At 48.8% G+C, this 27,088-nt stretch overlaps 1 protein-coding gene across 1 annotated transcript in view; it reads right to left on the bottom strand.

Moving 5' to 3' along the window:
* Window positions 1-229: 229 nt before the first annotated feature.
* The window catches only part of CCDC33 (coiled-coil domain containing 33), a 149,059-nt gene continuing 122,200 nt past the window's right edge, over window positions 230-27,088 (bottom strand). Inside the window, exons 14-22 of the mRNA XM_048519734.1 lie at window positions 20,095-20,145; window positions 15,302-15,378; window positions 14,474-14,501; window positions 6,073-6,268; window positions 4,783-4,871; window positions 4,233-4,364; window positions 3,024-3,108; window positions 755-882; window positions 230-310 (exon numbers count right to left, since the gene is read on the bottom strand). Coding sequence (XP_048375691.1) covers window positions 230-310; window positions 755-882; window positions 3,024-3,108; window positions 4,233-4,364; window positions 4,783-4,871; window positions 6,073-6,268; window positions 14,474-14,501; window positions 15,302-15,378; window positions 20,095-20,145 — 867 coding nt within the window. The remainder of the gene's footprint in view (window positions 311-754; window positions 883-3,023; window positions 3,109-4,232; window positions 4,365-4,782; window positions 4,872-6,072; window positions 6,269-14,473; window positions 14,502-15,301; window positions 15,379-20,094; window positions 20,146-27,088) is intronic.

The raw sequence follows: 27,088 nt of genomic DNA, 5'->3' as shown, positions 1-27,088 counted from the left end.
TGCAGCTTGCAAGCGTGCGATGTGGGCTGTGTCTGTGTGGGTGCACAGGAGTGCCCGCCCCCGCCGGACATGCAATGGGGGGGGGTTTAAACCCAAGGAACCCCCCTTGCCTATGTCCCTGGCAGGACCCCAGAGGTTGGCCTAGATGTCAAGCACAGAAAAAGCTCTCTTTCCGATTCCCCCCCACACCCGCAGAGCTATCCACGCCCACTGACAGCATTCATTTATTTCAAGACACTTCAATGTAAAACGGTTTTGTTCCACCAGGCTTTTGGTGAGTCCGGTCGCGGATTTCCCCTCTGGGATACCCCTGTGTTGCATGCCACTCCATCATTGGAACGCCCAATATAACATCCAACTTACTCTGCTACCCCCGCCTGGCCTTGGGTCCGGGCGCCATACTTTTATAATGCTTTATAATTTATTTGCTTTATTTTAATGCTTTATTTATTTATTTGTTCCACTTATATACCGCCCTGAGCCCCTCGGGGGCGGGCGGTATATAAGTGGAACAAATAAATAAATAAATATAATCTTACTGTTATTATATATCGTATTGATGCTGCTTGTTTTATGAATTCTGTAAATTGTTTTAACTTGTTTTAACTTATTTATTTTGTTTGCTTTGGCCAATCGTATGTAATATTGTGTCTGGCCTAGTGTACACCACCCAGAGCCCTTCGGGGATGGGCGGTTTATAAATGTGATATATAAATAAATAAATAAATGTTGTGGTCAAAGCAAAATTCCTCACTGGCAAGGCCTGCTGCTGCAGTATGATGGGCGAGGACCGGTAACAAGTTTTGTTCAGTTCATCCCGCAGCCTCATGTTCTCTGTCATCAGGGTGGAGTAGAGATCCTTCGACCAGCCATCTCCGGGGCCTGGAGGCAAAGAAGACCAGATGTGCTCAGAAGAGTTGGGGCCTTAATTAATGGCTATTGGGCGGTTTCCTCTGGAAGGACGCCTGGTTTGACAAGGTTGCTATAATTACTCATGCCACTCTAAAAGAACGCTGAAAATCTTACTCATCTGGTAAAGTGAGATGTGGATTGATGAGTAGGCTTCCCAAACACCATTTGGTGCTTGGAAATTTCTGGGAATTACAACTCATCCCCAGTCTATAGAAATAAATTCCCCTAGAGGAAGTGGTTGTTTTGAAGGGCAGCCTGTATATAGAAGGAGGAGGAGGAAGAGTTTGGATTTATAACTCACCTTTCTCTCCTGTAAGAAGACAATCTCCTTTCCCTTCCTCCCCTCACAACAGACACCTTGTGAGGCAGGTGGGGCTGAGCGAACTCTAAATTTAGATTTATATCCCCCCTTTCTCTCTTGCAAGGAGACTCAAAGGGGCTTACAATCTCCTTTCCCCCCCTCACAACAGACACCCCATAAGGTAGGTGGGGCTGAGAGAGCTCCGAAGAACTTGGACTAGCCCAAGGTCACCCAGCTGGCATGTGTTGGAGTGCACAGGCTAATCTAGTTCTCCAGATAAGCCTCCACAGCTCAAGTGGCAGAGCCGGGGATCAAACCCAGTTCTCCAGATTAGAGTGCACCTGCTCTTAACCACTACGCCACTGCTGCTCCTACGCCAGTCCTTGGACTGTTCTTTTAAAGCAATAGAAACACAAATCAAGGATTTAACGCTCTGAATATAAATCCACCAGATTTGATGGACTGACTTCCTCAAACTATCCCTAAAGAATTTTTATTCATTCATTCATTCATTCATTCATTCATTCATTCATTCATTCATTCATTCATTCATTCATTCATTCATTCATTCAATTTATAGACCACCCCATCCCCAAGGGGCTCTGGGTGGTGCACAACATCAATATATATATACACAAATAAATAAGGGTCTACAATGGTGACCACACAACAACCAATACAATAGCTAAAATCCATTAAAATCTATTAAAACAGCGGTTAACATAACAATAAGGCGTCTTATAACCCAGTCCGTTAAAATCTCCCCAAAGAAAAGAAGGAGAGGCCAGACTCCTCTCTAGGAGGGTAACATAGATGGAACCAGAATTAAGCTGGTAAATAAATGCATAAAGCACAAGGGGGGGAGGGCGCCCCTTGTGCTTTATTTTGTGGGGTGGATTACTTTTGCAGCCACATTCTGGAACCAGCTCCTAAAATAAAAATGAAGAACTACTTTTTTCCCCCAGCCTGCAGATGGTCACACGCTTAGCAGATATGTTTATTTACTAAATTTTTTTTACCAGCCCTTTTAAAAGCTCAGGGGAGCTGACTATTTTAAAAAGGCACGTAAAATAGTCCATACTGTTGAAAACAGTCATTGCCGAAGACTACAGAAACCCCCACAAAAGCTGTCATCCTTCAAACTTCCACAGTAGAGCAGGAATATGAATCTTAGGGCGTTCCCCCACTTGACACGACCCCGTATGCCCCACGCTGCTCTCAGCCCGCATCATTTCTAGCGCATATCCGGAGTTCCCCAAAGGCGCCGTTTGGAAGAGTGCCAGGAATTACGTGCACTGAGGGGGCGCGACAGCGGCAGTGTCGGGGCGGCTGCGTTGTCGCTGCCCCTGTAGTGGGGAGTGCTGGGGGACCCCGCGCTACTTGCCTACAGTAGCACGGGGCAGAAGGTAAGTGGGAAAACGCCCTTAGATCGTAGTCAGTGGCGTATCTAGGGGGCCCAGAGGGGGCATACAACCCAGGTGCCACTTTTGAAAGTCATATGGGGTGCATTTTGGCTATTTTCCTTCCTCTGCCCTTCCTCCCAGGAGCAAGAAACAGGGCCTGGTATTACACAGCCTTGCCAGTTCTCTTGTGGCCCACCCAACAAGCAGGGCGGGGCAGTGTCAGTGGGCTTTGGCAGCAAAGGAGCCCTCCCGTTGGGTGGGGGTCACGAGGTGGGGGGCCAGTAACAAAATCAGTTCTTGCCCCAGACTCCATTTTCTGTAGATTCACCACTGATCCTAGTCCAACGCTCTAACCATTGCACCGCATTGTCTCTCGTCAAAATGCACAAACTCACAAATTCACCAACCTGGATACTTCTCCGTGCCCCGAACTGCTTCTTTGAATTGGTCCATCATCTTCTTCTCTAGCATCTTCTCCATCCTCTCAATCACCTGGGGGGGTGGGGGGAAGCAGTGAGTGTGATCAGTCAAGAAGGAAGGCGCTTCTCAGTACTTCCCTACAAACTCTTCAAACCGCTGCAGCCTCAGCTACGAAGCCTTCTGACTTGCTGACCGAATCTCTACAAATCTTTTCATCTCCATTCTCCTGTTATGTTGACAGGGTTGCCAACTGAGTTGATAAAGACCAGGGGATTTTTGAGGGGGTGGAACCTGGGGGGGGGGTTGTGGAGAGAAAGGACTTCACAGGGACAAAACACCATAGAGTCCACCTTCCCAAGCGGCCATTTTCTCCATGGGAACCGATAGCTGAGAGGTGACCAAAGGGAAATGATGACGGAGCAAGGCTGTGATCAATGCTAAATCAATGTTCCACAGATTGATGGAGGAGAAGTCGATCTCTGGCTCCCAGTCTTGATCCTCCTTGATCTGAGATTGCAAATGCCTGAGCAGACCAGGTGCTCGGGAGCAGCAGCAGCAGCAGAAGGCCATTGCTTTCACATCCTGCATGTGAGCTCCCAGAGGCATCTGGTGGGCCACTGTGGGTAACAGAGTGCTGGACTAGATGGACTCTGGTCTGATCCAGCTGGCTTGTTCTTAGGTTCTTATGTTCTTAAATCACTAAGGTGACCAGATTTTTACTCCTGTAACGCGGGGCGTGCACGCGCGCGCACCTGCGCAGCCGCAGGAGCACACTGCCTTTTGCGGCGCTCCCCGGTCAGGAAACAGGGAAGCACCCCAGATGCAGTGCTGGTAGCGCAGGGGAGGCGACCGCCGCCGCGAGGGAGTGCACTGCAACTTTTGCGGCGCTCCCCGCGTGCGCCTCCTGCGATGCTTTTCTGCCCTTCCTGGGGTGCTTTCCTGCTTCCCCACCCTGTGACAGGGCTGTCAGGAAACGGGGTGCCTGACAGATCTAGGCAGTGCGGCAGCAGGAGGCGCACGCGGCCGTAGGAGCGAATTGCCTAATCAGGACAATTTTAAAACCCCACAGGACGCGGGACACATTGCGGAAAAGCATGAGTGTCCTGCCAAAAGCGGGACGGCTGGTCACCTTATAAATCACTCTCTCCTCTGCCAAGCAGTGCTCTGTCCCAGCATGAATTGCAACACCTGCTTACCTTTTCCTGCTGCCTCACGGCATCCTCAAGAGCTTTCATTTTGGCGATCTTCATCTGGTACTTCCTCAGCACGATCTGCTGCTGCTGGTGGGCTCGCTGCAGCATCATCAGGTCCTTCTCTCGGTCGTTTTTCTGGTGGGAGAGAAACCGAGGCCGGTGAGAGGCAATGACACCCCCCCCCCCGTACGCTGCCTGATTCTGAACAGGAAACGTGGGCTCAAGATCACTGGCTTATCCAGTCCACTGCTGGCATTTTGAGAAATGGTAGCGCAGGCTGTCACAAAATGGCTTCTACAGGGGGAGGAGCCAATCACAAAATGGCTGCCACAGGGCATCTTCCTAGCTCAGAGGGCCCTACTGCTCTCATGGTGTCTACATCCACAAAGGCAACACCTCCAAGGTTATTCTGAAGAGAGGGTTGCCAAATTCATGGGAAGAAACACTTAAGCGACATGAGTCTGGCTTAAGTCACCCATAATTTTTTTGGCAGCGTTGTTATGCATTCAGTGGTCTCGGAGGTGCTTCAGAGGAATAAGAAGAGGGGGCTTACCCGGATAAGTTCGTTCTGCAGCCGCTGCACACGGTCCTTCATCTTTGCCATCTCCTGAGCTCCAGCAGACAGTTTCTGCTTGAGACCCACTATGGGGGAAAAGATGCAGATCAGGCTACAGTTCTGCCTAACGGTATATCAGTAGCGGAGCTACAAGGGGACGGGGGGTGCGCCGTGCACCGGGCGCATGCCTGGGGTGCGCGGAAAATCACCCCGGGGGCCCTCTCCCTTTCCCCGCCCCCCGCGGCGCCCCATCCCCACTCCCCTTCCCACACTTACCTTAGTTCCTTTCCTTTTCCTAGAACTTTTTCAGGCTGCAAAAAGGCCTGTTCACAGTAAAAAATGGCCTGAGGAACTACAGTTCCCAGGAGACCTTGGGGCTCACAAGGTCTCCTGGGAAGTATAGTTCCCATCAGGCCGTTTTTGAGCCTGAAAAAGTTCTAGGAAAAGGAAAGGATCTAAGGTAAGTGTGGGAAGGGGGGAAGGGAGGGCGTCGTGGGGGAGTCATGGGGGGGGGCGGAAAATATAGACTGTGCACTGGGCGCAGTTTGGCCCAGCTACGCCTCTGCGGTATATGTCCTTTTCTGATGGGCTTCCTGGCTGAAATGCCCTGGATTTGAATTTTAAGGGAGGAGGCTGCAATTGGTCAGGACAGGTGTTGCCCCGGGCGCCATTTTCCCACCTCTGCCCTCAACTCACAGCTTACTTATGGTGCCTTGGCATAGTCTTTCTTGGTGGTCCCTTTCCCAAGTACTGATCCCACTTAGCTTCTGAGACAGGATGAGTTCCGGCTATATCATGCTGCTTCCCCTCCTTCTAAAGTGGTCTTTTACCCAAAGTCCCTCCTAAACTATTCTGAAGAGCCTGCAAATCTAGAAGATGAAGAAGAGTTTGGATTTATACCCCACCTTTCTCTCCTGTAAGGAGACTCAAGGTGGCTGACAAGCTCCTTTCCCTTCCTCTCCCCACAACAGACACCTTGTGAGGCAGGTGGGGCTGAGAGAGTTCTGAGAGAACTGTGACTAGCCCAAGGTCACCCAGTAGGAATATAGGAGTGTGGAAACACATCTGGTTCACCGGATAAGCCTCAGTCACTCAGGTGGAGGAGTGGGGAATCAAACCCGGTTCTCCAGATTATAATCCACCTGCTCTTAACCACTACACCACGCTGGCTCTTCTACCCAGGTTCCATACATTCTGTAACCCTCCATCACCGTTCAAACCAGTAGCATCTCTTTTCCTTCCCTTGCAGGTCCCACCCTGCCTTTTACAGAGTAGCCATTCTCTTACTTATCCTGTCAACTATCTCTGCCTTGGTCATGACGTCAAGGTCTATGTCTTCCAGCAAGACGCGGCCCACATCTTCGTGCATCGCAAGGTTGCGCCGCAGCGTGCTGTTCTCGGCCTCCAAGTTAGCAACGTGTCGGCGCAGGGAGAGGATATCGTCTGCCATTCTCTTGAGGGCTGTGTGGAAGGTGTCTGTCTCCTGCCGGGTGGGGAGGGAAGAGAGAAACAGGAATTCCAGCTACGGAATTTTATTGCATTTGACCCTTGATGAACGCCGTTGTGTGTACAGTAATGCATCACCACTCTGCAAGAAGAAGGAGCAGGAGCAGGAGCAGGAGCAGGAGCAGGAGCAGGAGCAGGAGCAAGAGCAGGAGCAGGAGCAAGAGCAAGAGCAAGGGAAAGGGAAAGGGAAAGGGAAAGAGGAGAAGGAGGAGAAGGAGGAGAAGAAGGAGAAGAAGGAGAAGAAGGAGAAGAGTTGGATTTATATCTGGAGGAACCGGGTTTGATTCCCAGCTCTGCCACCTGAGCTGTGGAGGCTTATCTGGGGAATTCAGATTAGCCTGTGCACTCCCACACACGCCAGCTGGGTGACCTTGGGCTAGTCACAGCTTCTCGGAGCTCTCTCAGCCCCACCTACCTCACGGGGTGTTTGTTGTGAGGGGGGAAGGGCAAGGAGATTGTAAGCCCCTTTGAGTCTCCTGCAGGAGAGAAAGGGGGGATATAAATCCAAACTCTTGTTCTTCTTCTATATCCCCCGTTTCTCTCCTGAAGTAGACTCAAAGGGGTTGGCAAACTCCTTGCCCTTCCCCCCTCACAACAAACACCCTGCGAGGTGGGTGGGGCTGAGAGAGTTCCGCAGAACTGTGACTAGCCGAAGGTCACCCAGCTGGCGTGTGTGCGAGTGCACAGGCTAACCTGAATTCCCCAGATAAGCCTCCACAGCTCAGGCGGCAGAGCGGGGAATCAAACCTGGTTCCTCCAGATTAGAGTACACCTGCTCTTAACCACTACGCCACTGCTGCTCACGTATGTATGATGTATAATAACAATTTCTTTTTTTGAGCCAGGTTGAACACACTTATAAGCCGCTTCTGCTAAAAATAGGTATAAGCTGCTTATGCGAAATCAGACCATTGGGTCCATCGAGTTCAGTACCGCTCAAAGCCCCATCCCTGACCAGCAAAAGTGCATTAAGACACCTGCCTCATTGCAAAACGTATAACTGATAAAGGCGAGGGGAAGGGATGGGGAGGAACAAGCCGTCGCAGAGAAGGGGACTCCACGCCTTCCGTTGTGCTGCAGCTACGCTCAAGGGCCTGGGAAAGAGATGGCCGTGAGAGGACCGTTCCTCTGTCAAACCAACGACCTTATGGTTCCTGGCCTCGCCATGGCCTTCAGAGGAACGTCAGCATTGATAAGCAGGGGTGTGTGGTGTTTTTTTAAAATCAAATGAGCAGGCCCTGGTCTAGGACTTACGAGGAGGGGGGGGGGTTGCTTCCTAGTAATGCTGCCGCCGATCGCCTCCATCTGCTCCCGAAAATCCCTGCCTGCTGCTTGGTGCAAAAGCATAAGGCCAGAGAGTATCATTCTTCTAGGCAGGGCAATGTTAGCACAACACAGATGTTCCGATGATGCTTTGCAAAACAACAACAACCCAGTGGTGGGATCCAAACATTTTAATAACAGGTTCCGATGGTGGTGGGATTCATACAGTGGTGCCGCCGCACACACGCACCTCCAGTCCCTATTGGGCAGGGAGGTTGCTTTAGTAACCCCTTCTCAGCACTCAGAAAAAATTAGTAACCACTTCTGGAGAAGTGGTGAGAACTGGTTGGATCCCACCTCTGCAACAACCCCAAAGAATGTGGAAGAGTATGGGATTTGTGCAGGACCTTGGTCTACACCAGGGGTAGGGAACCTTTAACACCTTTAACCTTGAGCCCTTCGGGGATAAGGTGGCCTATAAGTTTAAGAAATAAATAAATAAATAAACACTCAAAGAGCCATTTGGACCCGTTTTCCACGGGAAAAGAAAACACTTGGAGCCGCAAATAATTTTTGACATTTAAAATAAAGATAACACTATATATATAGGGGGGGGGGGCCCTACCTTTTACTCCTCTCATTCTGAGAAGCGCATGGATGCGCCCGCCCTGCTGCCTGCAGGGCGGGCAAGGATGGGGCTGGCTGGCTCGGCTCGTGGAGCCACAGTGCAAGGGCAGAAGAGCCGCATGCGGCTCTCGAGCCGCAGGTTCCCTACTCCTGGTCTACACTGTCATGCATTTATTTAGTTTTCTAAACCCCTCTTTCTCTCAAACCGCTGCTTCAAACCGGAGAACAAACAATAAAAATGTCTGGTTGTGGTGGGTTTTCCGGGCTGTGTGGCCGTGGTCTGGTGGATCTTGTTCCTAACGTTTCACCTGCATCTGTGGCTGGCGTCTTCAGAGGTGTCTCACAGAGAACGTTAGGAACAAGATCCACCAGACCATGACCACACAGCCCGGAAAACCCACCAGGACCAGTTGAATCCGGCCGTGGAAGCCTGCGACAATGCACTAAAAATGTCTGTTGCTTAACCTCGGGATTTTGTGTTGTTTTGCTTGTTTTTGGTCATTCAGTTGCAGCTGGTTTTCAAGGCAAGAAACATTCAGAGGTGGTTTGCCATTCCTTCGCATTGTGACTGTGGGATTCCTTGGTGGCCTCCAAATATTAACCAGGGCTGACCTTGCTTAGTTTCCAAGATGTGATGAGTTCAGTTATCTGGGTTATCCAGGTCAGGGCCTGATTCACATAGATCCTCCAGGATGACAACAATCCCCAGGAGCAACAGAGCGGGCTAAGAGCAGGTGCACTCTAATCTGGAGAACCGGGTTTGATCCCCCGCTCTGCCACTTGAGCTGTGGAGGCTTATCTGGGGAACTAGATTGGCCTGTGCACTCCAACACACGCCAGCTGGGTGACCTTGGGCAAGTCCCAGTTCTTCAGAGCTCTCTCTCAGCCCCACCTACCTTACGGGGTGTTTGTTGTGAGGGGGGGGGGAGGGAAAGGAGATTGTAAGCCCCTTTGAGTCTCCTTGCAGGAGAGAAAGGGGGGATATAAATCTATAAGGTAGATAAATCTATAAGGTAGCCCTTCGGGGATAGGGCGGTATACTAAATTTAATAAAACAACAACAACAACAACAACAACAATAATAATAAATTCATCCTCTTCCTTCTCCTTCTTCTCCATGCAAAGATTGGTCCCCCTGGACAAAATGGCAGCTTCAGAGGGAGGAGCCTATAGCATTGTACCCCACTGAGATCTCCCTAGGCCAGTGGTGGCGAACCTTTGGCACTCCAGATGTTACGGACTACAATTCCCAATTGGCCATGCTGGCAGGGGCTGATGGGAATTGTAGTCCATAACATCTGGAGTGCCAAAGGTTCGCCACCACTGCCCTAGGCTCTGCCCTCTCATCTCCGGGAATTCCCAAAACCAAAGTTGGCAACACTAGACAGAGTCAGCAACGGGAGCCCTCCGGACTCTCCATTCTGAGCCTCGCCCCCTAGCCAGCAATGTATAACAAACACCTGCCTGACTGATAAGGTGAGAGAATTGATAAGGTGAGTGAGAAAGAGAGAGAGAGAGGAGAGAGAGAGAGAGAGAGAGAGAGAGAGAGAGAGAGAGAGAGAAGGGGCCTCATGGCAGCAAGAAAGGGGTATGGAGCTTTCCCTTTCCCCAGGAGCTTGGCTCCGAGGCCTTGGGGAGGGGTGGCCATGACAGAGCTGTCCCCGTGCCAAACTGCTGATCTCATGGGTCCCTGGCCTTGCTCTCAGCCAAGAGATTAGCCCGGCATGTTTGTTTATGGACCGAGCAGGCACTGGCCTGGAATTTATAAACAAATCGGAGCGGAGGAAGGTTTCTGTACTTTCTGACCATTGTGGCATTCTGTGTTGATAACCAGGCACAGCGGCTGCATCTCAAAACCAGGATCCCTGGCCTGCGGTTTACTGAAAAAGCGTAGCGGATGAAGAGCTTGTTCCTCTAGATCAGGGGTAGGGAACCTGCGGCTCTCCAGATAGCCTAGGAACTACAGAGCCCCTTATCAGCCCCTACCAGCATGGGCCACACTGGGCCATGCTGACAGAGAGGGCTGATGGGAATTAAATTCCTGAACATCTGAGAGTCAGAGGTTCCTGCAATTCCTGATCTAGATCAAGGGTGTCAAACTCGCGGCCCTCCAGATGTTCAGGAACTACAATTCCCATCAGTCCCTCCCAACATGAGCATTGGCTATACTGGCAAGGGCTGATGGAAATTGTAGTTCATGAACATCTGGAGGGCCGCAAGTTTGACACCTGTGCTCTAGATTCATTGGGGAGAGGCCCATAAGTAGCCATTAACCACAGTAACTAGAGGGAATGGGTCCAGAGGAGGGCAACCAAAACGGTCAAAGGTCTGGAGTCCATGCCTTACAAGGAGAGACTGAGGGAGCTGGGAATGTTTAGTTTGGTCAAGAGAAGGTTAAGAGGTGACATGATAGCCACGTTTAGATATTTGAAGGGATGTCATGTTGGGGAGGGAGCAAGCTTGTTTTCTGCTGCTCCAGAGACTAGAACCAGGACTAATGGTTCAAGGTGAAGGGGAAGAGATTCCACCTAAACATCAGGAAAAACTTCCTGACAGTAAGGAACATAAGAACATAAGAACATAAGAACTAGTCTGCTGGATCAGACCAGAGTCCATCTAGTCCAGCACTCTGCTACTCGCAGTGGCCCACCAGGTGCCTTTGGGAGCTCACGTGCAGGAGGTGAAAGCAATGGCCTTCTGCTGCTGCTGCTCCTGAGCACCTGGTCTGATAAGGCATTTGCAATCTCAGATCAAGGAGGATCAAGATTGGGAGCCATAGATCGACTTCTCCTCCATCAATCTGTCCAAGCCCTTTTTAAAGCTATCCAGGTGAGTGGCCATCACCCCCTCCTGTGGCAGCATCTTCCAAACACCAATCACACGTTGTGTGAAGAAGTGTTTCCTTTTATTAGTCCTAATTCTTCCCCCCCGCAGCATTTTCAATGGATGCCCCCTGGTTCTAGTATTGTGCTGTTGGACAGTGGAATGCACTACCTCGGAGTGTGGTGGAGTCTCCTCCAGTTTTTAAACAGAGGCTGGATGGCCATCTGTCAGGAGTGCTTTGATTGTGTGTTCCTGCATTGCAGGGGGTTGGACTTGATGGCCCTTGGGGGGTCTCTTCCAACTCTATGATTCTATGAACCCCCACATTCACAGATGACAAATTTCTCAATCGTAGTGCTAGGAAGAAGAAGAAGAAGAGTTTGGATTTATATCCCCCCTTTCTCTCCTGTAAGGAGACTCAAAGGAGCTTACAATCTCCTTGCCCTTCCCCCCTCACAACAAACACCCTGTGAGGTGGGTGGGGCTGAGAGAGCTCCGAGAAGCTGTGACTAGCCCAAGGTCACCCAGCTGGCATGTGTGGGAGTGCACAGGCAACGTCAGAGGAAGATCTTGGCTTTTACATCATGTGTTGGTCTCACAGGACAAGGGGTTGGTTTGCCAGGCTGTGCTCAACAATTGGTGAGGTGGATTCACTGGTGGTGCCTGTGCTGTGATGTCACTTCTGGGAAAAACTGGAAATGACGTCATGCCGATGCAGGGCATCGCCAGAAAGTCTATGGTTAACATAAGAGTTTCCAGGCGTTCCTGGAGTGAAGCCACAACGCATGTAACATCTGCAGTTTTTAAAATGTTTTCTCACAGCTGTTTAGAGCAGCGGCAGGGTGCCAGCAGAGATTCTGGCAACCATATTGGCCACCGTGTGAAACAAGATGCTGGACTAGATTGACTACTGGCCTTATCTGAGATGGCTCTTTTTGTCTTCTTAAGACAACCAGTTCTATTATCTCCCCAGAACTGGCTGTTATTTTATGCTGAACACCTTTCTGGTTTTGGCATGCTCGACAACCAGTCCCTCTCTTATGTCGAGAAGTTTCCAAAAACTTCTATGAATTCTACAAGTCTTACTGAAGTCGGCCCGCGAGGGTCGCGAGGAAGAGGCGAGACGCAGCGATATCATCCGGTGGAGAGAAGCCAGCGGCAGGAAGTGTGATCCGTGGATCTGGCAACTCTGCCGTGGTCTAGTCCCTGGCACCTTTTATTAGGGTTTCACAAGGGCGGATCGGGAGGCGGGAGAGCGGGAGAATCCTGTACAGTATTTGGAGTTGCCTACGTGCGGGAGGGTTGCCTACGTGCGGGAGGAAACATTCCTGTCTGGGTCTAATCCATACCTGGGGGCTGGCGCCCCTTTGTCCCTTTGTCTGGGACATCTTGTGACCATGAGTCAGGTAGTTCATGACCTATGACTCATGGGGGCTTGGGGGACAGGTGAGCGTGTGCACCCAGAAGGGCACAGATGGCACACAGGCATTCCCATGCATCTTTCTGAGGTTGGGCTCTCAAGGTCTGGAGTTGTGAGGGGCTCATCCCTACATCTTACAGTAACAGGTTTGAAAACGTTGACTTCCTTTGTGAACAAGCCGAATCCTCCTTGTCTTCCCAGTATTTCCTCTCACGTCTAAACGTTGGGATTTTTCTCAACCACTACCAGCCCTCGAGAGACAAATCCACTGGGTGAATGGGCGGAAATCACACATACCCTTTGCACAGGACATTTCTGTAAATTTGCTACAGAGGGCAGCATTCTGCTTCAAATACAAAATTAATCTTTTTTGATGCTTTTCCTATTATAGCGCTTTCTCCAGCGTGTTTTGGGCAGCCTGCAAAGTTATTCTAAGCTGAGCTCCTCAGGTCTGGCAGTTGCACACACACATAAGAACATAAGAACAAGCCTGCTGGATCAGATTAGAGTCCATCTAGTCCAGCACTCTGCTACTTGCAGTGGCCCACCAGGTGCCTTTGGGAGCTCACCTGCAGGATGTGAAAGCAATGGCCTGCTGCAGCTGCTGCTGCTCCTGAGCACCTGGTCTGCTCAGGCATTTGCAATCTCAGTTCAAGGAGGATCAAGATTGGTAGCCACAAGTAAGCTGTGACTTGAGAGCGCTTCCAGCAGGAACAAACCAAGTGCTTTTGTTTAAATGTTACCCCTTTTCTCCTCAGTGGGAGCAAAAAATGGCCTATACCAATGATGGCGAACCTATGGCACGGGTGCCAGAGGTGGCACTCGGAGCCCTCTCTGTGGGCACACGCACACAGAGTTTGTCATGTGGGGGGCGGAAAATCACCCCCCCCACACACACACACATCTAGGCTGGCCTGGGCCACTGAGCACGACTTGCAGCCACCGCAGTGAGCAGAGAGAACTCAGCTGGCGGGCCTGGTGCCTGTGCTCCAGGTGGCTGCTGCCTGGGAGGGGGCGCAGAGGAGGCAGAGATGCTAGAGAGGCACAGAGCAGTGCACAAGACATTTGCTGAAGGCTAGAGCAGGCTGGCCTCTGCTTGAGTGGGTGGGGCGGAGGAAGAGGGAGCCAACTGTTTTTTTCTAAACCAAAACCTCCGCATTCAGGTTAAATTGCCATGTTGGCACTTTGTGATAAATAAGTGGGGTTTGGGTTGCAATTTGGGCACTTGGTCTCAAAAAGGTTCACCATCACTGGCCTATACCATCTTTCTCCCTTACTTCATTTCAACCTATCTTTCACCCTTTGATGTAGGTTAGGCTGACAGTGCATCACTAGGGGATTCAACCCAGGCCTTCCAGACCTCAAACCCTACCTCTACATGATGCTGACTCTTTTTAGGAGCAGCAGTGGCGTAGGAGGTTAAGAGCTCATGTATCTAATCTGGAGGAACCGGGTTTGATTCCCAGCTCTGCCGCCTGAGCTGTGGAGGCTTATCTGGGGAATTCAGATTAGCCTGTGCACTCCCACACACGCCAGCTGGGTGACCTTGGGCTAGTCACAGCTTCTCAGAGCTCTCTCATCCCCACCCACCTCACAGGGGGGAGGGGGGAAGGGCAAGGAGATTGTAATCCCCTTTGAGTCTCCTGCAGGAGAGAAAGGGGGGATATAAATCCAAACTCTTCTTCTTCTTCTTCTTTATGAGACCCCCCCCCCCCGCCCGGTATTTTGTGAACAAGGTCTTAGGGTACAGGACTGGACATTTAATTTCACTTCTTCATTTTGCCTTGACTCGGATGGTCCAGGCCAGCCTGATTCTGGTAAGCACTTGGATGGGAGACCACCAAAGAAGAAGTTTGCCAGGAACACAAGTTTGCTAGGAACAAAACAATCCTATCTACAAATCCACGAAAAAGCAGCTCAGGGGAAATAAGGCGCCACAATCCTCTACAAGTAGCAGAGCAACAGCCAGGACAGCCACCTTACGCCAGAATTATTGTATCCTATACCCCCCTCCCCCCTTCAGATTTGTTTAAAAAGCAAGTTTCTCACCGTATCTGGGACTTCCGGGATGACAGACCTACAAAACAGAAAACAGTGCGTCAGTATAAAGACATGATTTCTGTCATCCCTGTAGAGATTATTTTTACTTCCAATTTGTAAACCTTTCTGAAATCTTTGAAGGAATAGAGCAGCGATGGCGAACCTATGGCACGGGTGCCAGAGGTGGCACTCAGAGCCCGCTCTGTGGGCACGCGTGCACAGAGTCTGTCACGTGGAGGGGTGGAAAATCACCCACCCACCCACACACATACATCTAGGCTGGCCTGGGCGTAATCGTTTTACCTGGGAGTAAGCTCAGTTGCTGGCAATGGGGCTTGCTTCTGAGTAAACCCTCCTAGGGTCATGATTCACCTATTTGAAGCATTGCACGGTTGCTTCACCAAGCTTACTCCCAAGTAACGCATTTCTAAACGAAACCCTCAATATTCAGATTAAATTGCCGGGTTGGCACTTTGCGATAAATAAGTGGGTTTTGGGTTGCAATTTGGACACTCGGTCTCAAAAAGGTTCACCATCACTGGAATAGTGTGTTTTGAGACAGATGCATTTGGGGGTGAGAAAACGTACCCCATGTCAGTTCAGACCTAATGAACAGATACCAGGGGAGGGGGAAAAATACATTTTGTGTTGACCCCTGTAATCATTTCTTCCAATGGGATTAGGAAAGGCTGAGTTGTATTAAGGAGTTATTCAAACTGAAGTTGCCCAGTTCAGGACTACAAGAGGTGGAGGCAACTTCAGGATGGTGTAGCAGAAAAGGACCCAGAAAGTTTGGCTGCCGTAGGAACGGCGGATCCTCTCTGAGGTTGGACGCACCTGGAAGAGAGCTGCTTATCTGGCAAAATCCCGGCCACGGCATCATGAGAAGGTAAGCCATTCTCGTCTTTGTGCAGCTAGGAGACAGAAGGAAGCTGGTCACACATAGAGCATGCGCAGGTGGTCCTAGCACGCCCTGTTGACTCTCAGGTCACCATTCAGGGTATTTTCAAGATCCACAATAAGCCCATTCTGAGGGTCCTTACAAAGTGATGTCCAAGAGCTCTGGAAAGAACAGCAGCAAAGAAGAAAGAAAACTAACACAAGATCCCCACGCGAAAGAGCTAGTATTCGGCCCAAGCTGTGCAGACTGGTGGTGCAAACCATCTCTCATGCATGAAAAAGGTCAAAGAGGCATTGAGCAGACAATGGAATGTTCCCTAACAACGTGGGTTTTTTTTTACCAACAACAACGACATGGATGCAGTTAATCTCCAATACACAAATGTTGGTGTTTGCAAGTGTCTGTCACAACTCAGCGATACAAGGGTTAACTGTTTGTATGTAAACTAGTTGCTGAGGTCAGTGTTTTATGACCTGGTCTGTTGATTAGCTTTTATCTTTATCTTTATTAACCTTTAATAGGCATAGATAGATCAAGATTTACACAGACACAACCTGCAGTCTCAAATATAGTTCAATAGCAAGAAAATAGTCCACATAACTTGATGGTTGACTTCAAGGGATTCAGATCACTTCAGATTTTTTTTTAAAAGAAATAGCCAGAGCAAATGACAGTAAATACCCCTACACAGCAATGTAAAAATACAATCTAATATAAAATTGCAATATAAATAGATCTGTTTAGCAAGTTAAAAGCAAAATAATACAGCAATAGGTATCCTACCATGCCTAAATATTAGACAGTGTGTATCAGTTAAATTGGAGAAGATACCTATCTTTTATAAGAAGTTCTACATTTGTTTTATGGTTTTTTTTGATTAGCTATTGGTCAGTCAGACAGCCATTGCTTACATGTTAGTGAGAACGTACATCAGAAGTTATAAAGTTAACTCTGTTACTTTGGTTGAGCAAACAGCAGACCCGATGAGGACTCGCCAAGAGGAGGCACCAGATAGACAGCAAGATGTAACCAAATGTACAGTAATGTAGACGTGTAACAGGAAAGAAAGGATTTCTTATTTTATCTCCATGTCACCCTCCCTTTTACAGTGAGTAAACTCATTTATCATAAAAAGTGACTGGGAATTTCTCTCTTCTGTTCTACTCTGCTAATATAAATATATATACCCAACAACAAAACAGCAGCAAGTCTGACCCGAAGGTATCCAAAGAGCAGGGGCAGGTTTCACCAGTGGGCAAGAGGGGCAGCTGCCCAGGGCCCAAGCAGGAGAGGCAACTTCCTACTCCCCCCCCCAAAAGGAGGGGTCAGCCAGCTTTGAAGCAATGTATTGTCGAAGGCTTTCATGGCTGGATTCAATTGGTTGTGGAGGGTTTTCCGGGCTGTGTGGCCGTGGTCTGGTGGATCTTGTCCCTAACGTTTCACCTGCATCTGTGGCTGGCATCTTCACAGCCACAGATGCAGGCAAAACGTTAGGAACAAGATCCACCAGACCACGGCCACACAGCCCGGAAAACCCTCCACAAGGAGCAGCAGTGGCGTAGGAGGTTAAGAGCTTGTTTATCTAATCTGGAGGAACCGGGTTTGATTCCTAGCTCTGCCGCCTGAGCTGTAGAGGCTTATCTGGGGAATTCAGATTAGCCTGTGCACTCCCACACACGCCAGCTGGGTGACCTTGGGCTAGTCACAGTTCTTCGGAGCTCTCTCAGCCCCACCCACCTCGCAGGGTGTTTGTTGTGAGGGGGGAAGGGCAAGGAGATTGTAAGCCCCTTTGAGTCTCCTTACAGGAGAGAAAAGGGGGATATACATCCAACTCTTCTTCTTCTTCTTCTTCTTCTTCTTCTTCTTCTTCTTCTTCTTCTTCTTCTTCTTCTTCTTCTTCTTCTTCTTCTTCTTCTTCTCCTTCTCCTTCTTCTTCTTCTCCTTCTCCTTCTTCTCCTTCTTCTTCTTCTTCTTCTTCTTCTTCTTCTTCTTCTTCTTCTTCGAAGCAGTTAACTGGTCACACCTGCCCAGCTACCAGTAGTGCCCTCCATAATATGAATGCAGCCATTTCCTTGACTTCTCTGGAGTGGGGGGGGGATATATGGGGTGGGGGTACTGGCAGGCTTAACAGTGATTCTGGGGTTTCAACTTGTATTTTTGTGCAGGGCCCCAACAATACTAAGGCACACGCAGAATAATGCACTTTCAATCCACTCACAATTGTTCGCAAGCGGATTCTGCTCTTCTGAACAGTAAAATCCAGCTGCAAAGTGCATTGGAAGTGAGTTGAAAGTGCTTTATTCCGCATGTGAGGAAGGGGTCTAAAAAAACCGCCCCTGCAAAAGAGTTTGAGGCGCAAGGAGATGAACGTGCTGAGCTAGATCAGATAAGGACAGTAGGAAGAGCTTTAGCTCAGAGCCGATGGGAATTTGAGCATGTGCCACACAAGCCAGGGCCGGGGAGACTGTTGCCAATTAAATTGTTTATCCAGCTCAAAGCACAGAAATGCCAAATGCAAAAAGAGGGAAAGGGAAAGGGAAAACACGAGGCCAATCTCCCGTTTCCATCCCTGGCTACTTACGGTTGAAGAAAAGGGTCGGTAGTACAAAGTCATCTGTAACTTTGGAGGGGCGCTCTAGCCATTCCACCTGGGTGGAAGAATCTCCCGGACTGCGAGTCCAGACGTGGCGGCACTCTACCCCAAGCAGGGCAACGACCGGGTTAACGAAGCCTCGTTCTGGCCAGGTGCCAGTCACCTCCGGAGGACGGTGCAAGCGCCCAGGCCACTGAACAAACACAGCCCACCCACCCACCCACCCATCTCGCCCCTGTTCAAAGGTCAGGCTGCAAAAAAGGCTCTGGCGTGCCCCACACCTACCCGCCCGCCTGCCGTCTAGCCACTGAAATGTGGCTGGAAAAGAAACTCAGCCAGACTCTAAACTTAGAAAGGTAGATTGCAACATGAGCAGGGGAAACCGCAATCCTCCGGTGGGCAGGGAAGGCCTGGGTGTTTGCAGACAATGCCCGCTTCCTCTGCCTGCGGGCAGCTCACCTTGGTAGCCGCTGTTGCTACAACAAAAGGTGTTTTTTTTTTTAAGCAATGGGACTTTTTCCTCCCAGAGGATGGGAAAGTAATGCCTGATGATATTTTTAAAAAACATGTTAAAGGTGAAGAAGTTCTGGCAAGATGAGAAAAGACAGGAAATATCCAGGTGTGTATGAAGAAGAAGAAGAAGAAGAAGAAGAAGAAGAAGAAGAAGAAGAAGAAGAAGAAGAAGAAGAAGAAGAAGAAGAAGAAGAAGAAGAAGAAGAAGAAGAGGAGGAGGAGGAGGAGGAGGAGGAGGAGGAGTTTGGATTTATATCCCCTTTTTCTCTACTGTAAGGAGACTCAGGGTGGCTCACAAGCTCCTTTCCCTTCCTCTCCCCACAACAGACACCTTGTGAGGTAGGTGGGGCTGAGAGAGTTCAGAGAGAACTGTGACTGGCCCAAGGTCACCAAGCAGGAATGTAGGAGTGCGTAAACACATCCGGTTCACCTCTGCCACTCAGGTGGAGGAGTGGGGAATCAAACCCCGTTCTCCAGATTAGAGTGCACCTGCTCTTAACCACTACACCACAATGGATTTCTTCACTTTCAGAGGTTCTAGAAAGGCTTAGAAGAAGAAGAAGAAGAAGAAGAAGAAGAAGAAGAAGAAGAAGAAGAAGAAGAAGAGGAGGAGGAGTTTGGATTTATATCCCCCCTTTCTCTCCCGTAGGAGTCTCAGGGGGTCTTACAAACTCCTTTCCCTTCACCCTCACAACAAACACCCTGTGAGGTGGGTGGGGCTGAGAGAGCTCTGAAGAACTGTGACTAGCCCAAGGTCACCCAGCTGGCACGTGTTGGAGTGCACAGGCTAATCTGAATTCCCCAGATAAGCCTCCACAGCTCACGTGACAGAGCGGGGAATCAAACCCGGTTCCTCCAGATTAGAGCGCACCTGCTCTTAACCACTTCGCCACTGCTGCTCCTGTGGCTGTGGCTCAGAGAGAGTGGGTCGTGTTGATGTGCGGCACGACCCAGGTTCAATTCCCGGCCTTGCCAGTTAAAGGGTCAGTTTGTAGATGATGTGAAGGACGTCAGCCTGATAACCTGGACAGCCACTGCCAGTCTGGGTAGACATTACCGGTTCTGATGGATCCGTGTTCTCAGTATCGGGGCAGCTTTCTGTGAGAGGCAGTGTGGTGTAGTGGTTAAGACTGTTGGACTAGAGTTTCCCTGGTAGAAGATGGCGTTTTGGCTGCTTTGAGCTCTCAGGAGCTCCCTGCCACACATTACTGAAAGGGGCAATTGCCAGCATAAGCAGAAGAAGAGTTTGGATTTGTACCCCATCTTTCTCTCCTGTAAGGAGATTCAAGGTGGCTTACAAGCTCCTCTCACTTCCTCTCCCTACAACAGACACCTGGTGAGGCAGGTGGGGCTGAGAGAGGTCTGAGAGAACTGTGACTAGCCCAAGGTCACCCTGCGGGAGTGCGGAAACACATCTGGTTCACCAAGTAAGCCTCTGCCACTCAGGTGGAGGAGTGGGGAATCAAACCCGGTTCTCCAGATGACCTGCTCTTAACCACTACACCACGGGGTAGCAATGATGAAGAGGTGGGAGAAAGCAATGATGGGAGAATGATATGATGAAGACATCAATTCTCACACCCCACACAGAACAGACAACTTGCGAGAGGGAGACGTACTCACCATCAACAGGTCGGTGATGGCTCTCTTGCGTTCAGGTACAATGAAGGCGTTCTGAAAACAACAAAATACAGCTCTGTTATTCCTTCTCTTCAGAAACACACCCTGTTAAAGAGTACTGTGTGGTGTAGAAGAGTTTGGATTTATATCCCCCCTTTCTCTCCTGCAGGAGACTCAAAGGGGCTGACAATCTCCTTGCCCTTCCCCCCCACAACAAACACCCTGTGAGGTAGGTGGGGCTGAGAGAGCTCCGAGAAGTTGTGACTAGCCCAAGGTCACCCAGCTGGCGTGTGTGGGGCCAAAGACAGTTATCTGATCCTCCCCAGAATAAGCTCTCCACAGTTTAAGCGGCAGAGAGCTGGGGAATAAAACCCTCGTTCCTCTCCAGATTAAGATACTGGAACTCTGCCAACCTCCTACGCCACTGCTGCAGGTGGATTCTAATCTGGAGAACCGGGTTTGTATCCCCACTCTTCCACCTGAGTGGCAGAGGCTTATCTGGTGAACTCGATTTGTTTCCCCGCTCCTACATCCCTACTGGCCTAGTCAAAGTTATCTCAGGTCTCTCTCAGCCCCACCTATCTCACCAGGTGTCTGTTGTGGGGAGAGGAAAGGAAAGGAGCATGTAAGCCACCTTACGTCTCCTTACAGGAGAGAAAGGCAGGATATAAGTCTCGTACAGACGTAGGCCTTCACAGAAGCCCTTCTAACTTATAAATGTAGACGTTTATACATGTAGACTTTGAATAACACGTAGACTTTTATAATTCTGGGATCTCCAACTCAGTTCTGCATCTGCGATAACTTCTGACCATGAGATTTTTCTAACATACAAGGTATCTGTGGGTATATACCGTGTTTCCCTGAATATAAGTCAGTGTCTTATATTAATTTTTGCTCCCAAAGATGCGCTATGTCTTATTTTCAGGGGATGTCTTATTTTTCCTGTGTTCTGTTCGTCGGGCATGCTTCCAAACAAAAACTTTGCTACGTCTTACTTTCGGGGGATGCCTTATATTTTGCGCTTCAGCAAAACCTCTACTACGTCTTATTTTCAGGGGATGTCTTATATTCGGGGAAACAGGGTATGCATTCATAGTTGTTACTGTGAGTCTTGTATTTTCACTCTAATGCCTGTTGGAAAAATCTGTGCCACACTACATTGAGCTAGGGATTAGCTCTTCTCACAGCTTGATGCCGCAGCTCTCTAGCTCTGGATTAGCTGCAAACGTCAAACCGGCAGGCCCTTGTCTTCACTAAGCACCAACACACATCTGCTCGGCTCACCTAACATGGCTTAGCTTTCTCTGGCTCCCGGACAGATATTTTCCAACCCAGTGCACTCAAATGACAACTCGTTTGGAAAACTCAGGGGCGGGGGGAGGGGGAGGCCATAGAAGGGAGCCCTAAGCAGGTCATGGCTTTTGACATCTTTTGCAAGAGAAGTACATCACTCTGTTCAACGGTGGGCAACGTCCACAAACGCATCTTCTCACAGGCCGCTTCCGCACATGCAGAATAATGCACTTCCAATCCACTTCCACAATTGTCTGCAAGTGGAGTTTGCTATTCCGCACAGTAAGAATGTGTTTTAATGTGTTTCAATGTATACCATTATTGAATGTAATTTTTGTTTATTTATTTACCTGTTGTGAACCGCCCTGAGCCCTCTGGGGGAGGGAGGGATATAAGTCTAATAATAAATAAATAAATAAATAAAAGTAAAATCCAGCTGCAAAGTGCATTATTCAGCATGTGCGGAAGGGGCCAGAGCAGGGGCATAACGAGGCAAACTGTAGCCCTGGGCAAAACCTGAGTTGGATGCCCCCCACCCACCCACGGGCAGCCACTCCACCACGACCAAACAATGGGGGATGGGGCACCCCCTTTGGGAGTCCATAACTCTTCGGACTCCCTGAACCAAAACTCACCAAACTTGGGGGGTGGCATAAGGACAGTCTCCTGATGATACGCTGAAATTTTGGTGCCGCTAGCCTAAAAACTGCGCCCCCTGCAGGCCAAAAATGGAAAACTACTAAAAATACCCCCAAACGAACCCAGCATTTTGATGCCCCCCCACAAGGTGGTGCCCTAGGCAGCTGCCCACCTTGCCCAATGGGCATTACGCCCCTGGGCCAGAGCAAAGATTCAAACTTGGGCAAGTCCGAGACATTAACGTTAACCGCTGTGCCGCCCTGTCTGCCTAGCAAGGGATTTTATATGCATTCATTTAAAACATGTGCTGCCATCAGCTCTGCTGGAGGGCAGATTTAAGAATATGGAACGTTCTAAAAGAGTTTGTTCATGTGATAGGACTACGGTTGAAACACTTGACCATTCTTTGTTTCTATGCCCTAAATACAATAAGATACGCATGAAATACATGAATTCCATTTTCTTGAAATGTTCTCAGTGGCATGAGTGTTATAAGATACCCAATCTCCTGAACAGCTCTGATGTGCTCTTTTGTGAAACTGTTGCAAATTTTATACTGGAAATTAGTAATTTTAGCAATTTTAACTGTATTTCTTAACCTTGTTTTGTTTTAAAACTTTGTCCCGTTTTATATGCCAATAAAGGCTTGTGTTGTAAAAACATTTCCACCCATCTTCCTTTCCGTACACAGCACCTTAGAACGAGCATGAACCTAAATCAGGCGCCGCACAAATCCAACAAATGCCAGAAACAAAACAAAACAAAACCCAAACTCCCCAGCTGTTTCTTTGCTTGGGCTCTGACGCTTTCATTGATGCAACAATCCCCACCCCCCACCCCCACTCCGTCTCACAGACTGGCAGAGGGGATCAAAGCGCCCAACGCACAGCAGATGCCAAGCGGACTAAAGGGAGTAAATTGTACTAAACACCACATCAGAGAATCAAAAATCCCTGCACAGGCACGGCTTAAAACAACAGCAAACAAGCAGAAAAGGCAGAGCTTCAGATCCACTTTGTAGCTACAAAGGATGTTTTTTTTGGAGGGAAAACAAATCCATGACACGAAAAATGGCTTTTTTAATGTTTCGCTTCCTGCAATTCTGAAAGAATATCTGCACCAGCTTGAAGGTTTGAAGGTGGCAGCAAATGAAAGAGGGCCTGATGGGTGAAATTCCCGTTGCTGGGGAGAAGGGAGTTTTGAGGCAGAGCCCTGCAGGGAAGCAAGGGAGTACTGTAATCCTAAGCAGGTCATAAGAACATAAGAACTAGCCTGCTGGATCAGACCAGAGTCCATCTAGTCCAGCATTCTGCTACTCGCAGTGGCACACCAGGTGCCTTTGGGAGCTCACATGCAGGACGTGAACGCAATGGCCTTCTGCTGCTGCTGCTGCTCCTGAGCACCTGGTCTGCTAAGGCATTTGCAATCTCAGATCAAGGAGGATCAAGATTGGTAGCCATAGATCGACTTCTCCTCCATAAATCTGTCCAAGCCCTTTTTAAAGCTATCCGGGTTAGTGGCCATCACCACCTCCTGTGGCAGCATATTCCAAACACCAATCACACGTTGCGTGAAGAAGTGTTTCCTTTGATTAGTCCTAATTCTTCCCCCCCAGCATTTTCAACGGATGCCCCCTGGTTCTAGTATTGTGAGAAAGAGAGAAAAATTTCTCTCTGTCAACATTTTCTACCCCATGCATAATTGTATAGACTTCAATCATATCCCCCCTCAGACGTCTTAAGGTCTACTCAGAAGTAAGTCTACGGGACCGTCTCACCCCATATGTCCCGAGCTCCGATCAGCGGAGGCGAATCTGTTGGTGGTCCCCGGCCCCTCCATGATGCGGCTGGCCTCCCTCACTTGGACAGGGCATTCCTGCCCTAGCCCCACCTGGTGGAGCAGCTCTTCCTCCAACAGTTAGAAGAAGAAGAAGAAGAAAGAAGAAGAAGAGAAGAAGAAGAAGAAGAAGAAGAAGAAGAAGAAGAAGAAGAAGAAGAAGAAGAAGAAGAAGAAGAAGAAGAAGAAGAAGAGGAGGAGTTTGGATTTATATCCCCCCTTTCTCTCCTTTAGGAGACTCAAAGGGGCTGACAATCTCCTTGCCCTTCCCCCCTCACAACAAACACCCTGTAGGGTGGGTGAGACTGAGAGGAGCTCTGAGAAGCTGTGACCCCAGCCAAAGGTCACCCAGCTGGCATGTGTGGGAGTGCACAGGCTAATCTGAATTCCCCAGATAAGCCTCCACAGCTCAGGCGGCAGGCTGGAATCAAACCGGTCCCTCAGATTAGATACGATCTCTGCCAACCTCCTCGCCCTTTCTGCTCCTGTTCCATGGGGCCTGCAAAACTGTGTTGTTCCACCGGGCTTTTGGGGGGCCGGCCTTCTGAGCCACCCTCGTTTGTTGCCAGCGCGCAGCTATATATCTGACCATCTGCCTACCCCTCCAGCAGGGTTTTGTCCACTGGGGTTTGATCCCAGATACCTTTTATTATCATTCATTTTGTGGGTTACTGCTGCTATAGTTTTAATAGTTTTAAGGTTTTGTATTGTGTTAATTGGGGCTATTCGATTTGTTTTATTGTCTTGTTATTTGCTGTTGTACACCGCCCTGAGCCCTTTGGGGGTAGGGCGGTTTATCAAATCGAATAAACAAACAAACAAACAAACAAATCAATCAGTCAATCAATCAATAAAAAAGTCCCATCTAATTCAGTGGGACTTATTGTAAGGAAAATGTTTTAGGGCCACAGCCAAAGTCTCAGCAACCTCTGCACCAGCTGAACAAAATTGCTAAACTTGGAAAAGGCAGAGTATATAAAGAACCACTTTAAAAAAGACAACAGCTCAGAAGAAGTGGGGGGAAATCCTCCCATCTGCCTCCAGGTACCCAGACAGACAGGTTATCTGGCCAGCCTTTCTAGCGGTATCCCACCCTTTCAATACTGTCTGCTGTTTTATCAGGGTCTCTTGGATGCAACAAAGGCAAAGGAGCTGAAAATGGTAATTGCAACAAGCGTTGTTAAAAGGTTTGTCTTTCCCGGTAGCCTGAGGTTTATTTTGATTTCTAAAAGATAAAAAGAAATATAATTTTACAATCCTTACAGCTCTCTCTCTCCTCGAGTAATTACACAGGCCTTTCATATAGAAGCAGAGGGGATTTCTCCTCCCTCTTCTTCTTGTCTCTTTCTCGCTCTATATATATTTGGTCTCCCCACTCTGTTTATTTTACAAATGGATTGGAGGCTCTTTGATCCCTTCAATTACTTTCAAATGGGAGAATCTATTAATCTTTCTGTGTCTGAAGAAATGTAGGGAGTAGCAGCAAAAACTGTTTTACATGGTCTCACGAGTCTTCCACAAGCACCCTGCCCCAGCCCAGTAGGAATCCATGCTGTATACATGGTAAAGCGAAACAGAGCATGAGAATTCAAACATCAGTGCTTCTGTGTATAATGAAGATATCAGCAGAGGGGGAAGGGCAACCTATGGAAATGTCCCCTTAGCAATGCCATACAAGAGACCAACACAGGCGGATTATAACAAAACAAAGCCAGAAATTACTGACACCAGGTTATCACTACCTCTACCGCTGTTACTGGTAACAAATGGGAGACTCACACCTGCCAGCAGCTGTCAGGTGAAAAGCAGGAATCAGGGCTCAGCAAGCAAAGGGCAGTTTATAGCAAGGTGTAAGATCAAGAAAACTGCTTCCTGGAACGGCTAGCAACCTTGCAAGAACTCAGAAAGGCAGGATTTTTAAAACTGGAAAGTGCCCAATGTAGTGACTTCAGTCTGAAAACAAAAACAGGTAATTCAGAACTTGGGAAATGAGACCAGACGTGAAAATATGTTGGAAGAACACTCAGTCTACACTACAGTGTCCTGTCGAAGGCTTTCACAGCTGGATTCAGCTGGTTGTTGTGGGTTTTCCGGGCTGTGTGGCCGTGGTCTGGTAGACCTTGTTCCTAACGTTTCGCCTGCATCTGTGGCTGGTATCTTCGGAGGTGTATCACAGAGGGAAGTCTGTTACACAACTTCTCTCTGTGATACACCTCTGAAGATGCCAGCCACAGATGCAATGGCTGATGGGCTAAGTCTACCAGACCTGACTCCCACAACAAACTCCTGGAGCTGCTAGTCAGTCTACAGTTTTGGTCATACGTAACAAGCAGGGAGGCTGACACAGTAACTATGCACTGTTGCACAGTTCACTAGATAATACTGAATTCTGAAAAACCCTCCCTCTAGAATTGTATTTATTTTCAAAATTTAAATCCTGCCTTTCTGTCCCTGTGGAGGACCATTTGAGAGACACACACACACACACACACACACACACACACACACACACACACACACACACACACACACACACACACACACACAGCTCGCCTTAAAAACCATTGCAAAGAAAATAAAAACACATTATTCCAACAGTTAAAACCAAAGCTAAAGTAGGTAAAGGTTCCCCTGCGCAACCAGCGAGTCATTACTGACCCATGAGGTGACTATGTTTAAGCTAAAATATACATACACAAAATTTTTGAAAACTTATAATTAAAACATGGGGCAAGAAGGGGGATCATCAAAGAAGAAGAAGAAGAAGAAGAAGAAGAAGAAGAGTTTGGATTTATATCCCCCCTTTCTCTCCTGTAGGAGACTCAGTCTTACAATCTCCTTGCCCTTCCCCCCTCACAACAAACACCCTGTGAGGTAGGTGGGGCTGAGAGAGCTCTGAGAAGCTGTGACTAGCCCAAGGTCACCCAGCTGGCGTGTGTGGGAGTGCACAGGCTAATCTGAATTCCCCAGATAAGCCTCCACAGCTCAAGCGGTAGAGCTGGGAATCAAACCCGGTTCCTCCAGATCAGAGTGCACCTGCTCTTAGTCACTGCTCTAAGCCACTACGCCACTAAATGAAGCAAAACAAAGGCCCCTTCCACACATGCAAAATAATGCATTTTCAATCCACTTTCAATGCACTTTGAAGCAGGATTTTACTGTGCGGAAGAGCAAAATCCACTTGCAAACAATTGTGAAAGAGGATTGAATGTGCGTTATTCTGCAT

Source organism: Sphaerodactylus townsendi, linkage group LG17, assembly GCF_021028975.2.
Source record: "Sphaerodactylus townsendi isolate TG3544 linkage group LG17, MPM_Stown_v2.3, whole genome shotgun sequence".
Lineage (NCBI taxonomy): Eukaryota > Metazoa > Chordata > Lepidosauria > Squamata > Sphaerodactylidae > Sphaerodactylus > Sphaerodactylus townsendi.
Note: the sequence above shows the minus strand (reverse complement) of the source record. Positions and strands in the feature narration are given on the sequence as shown.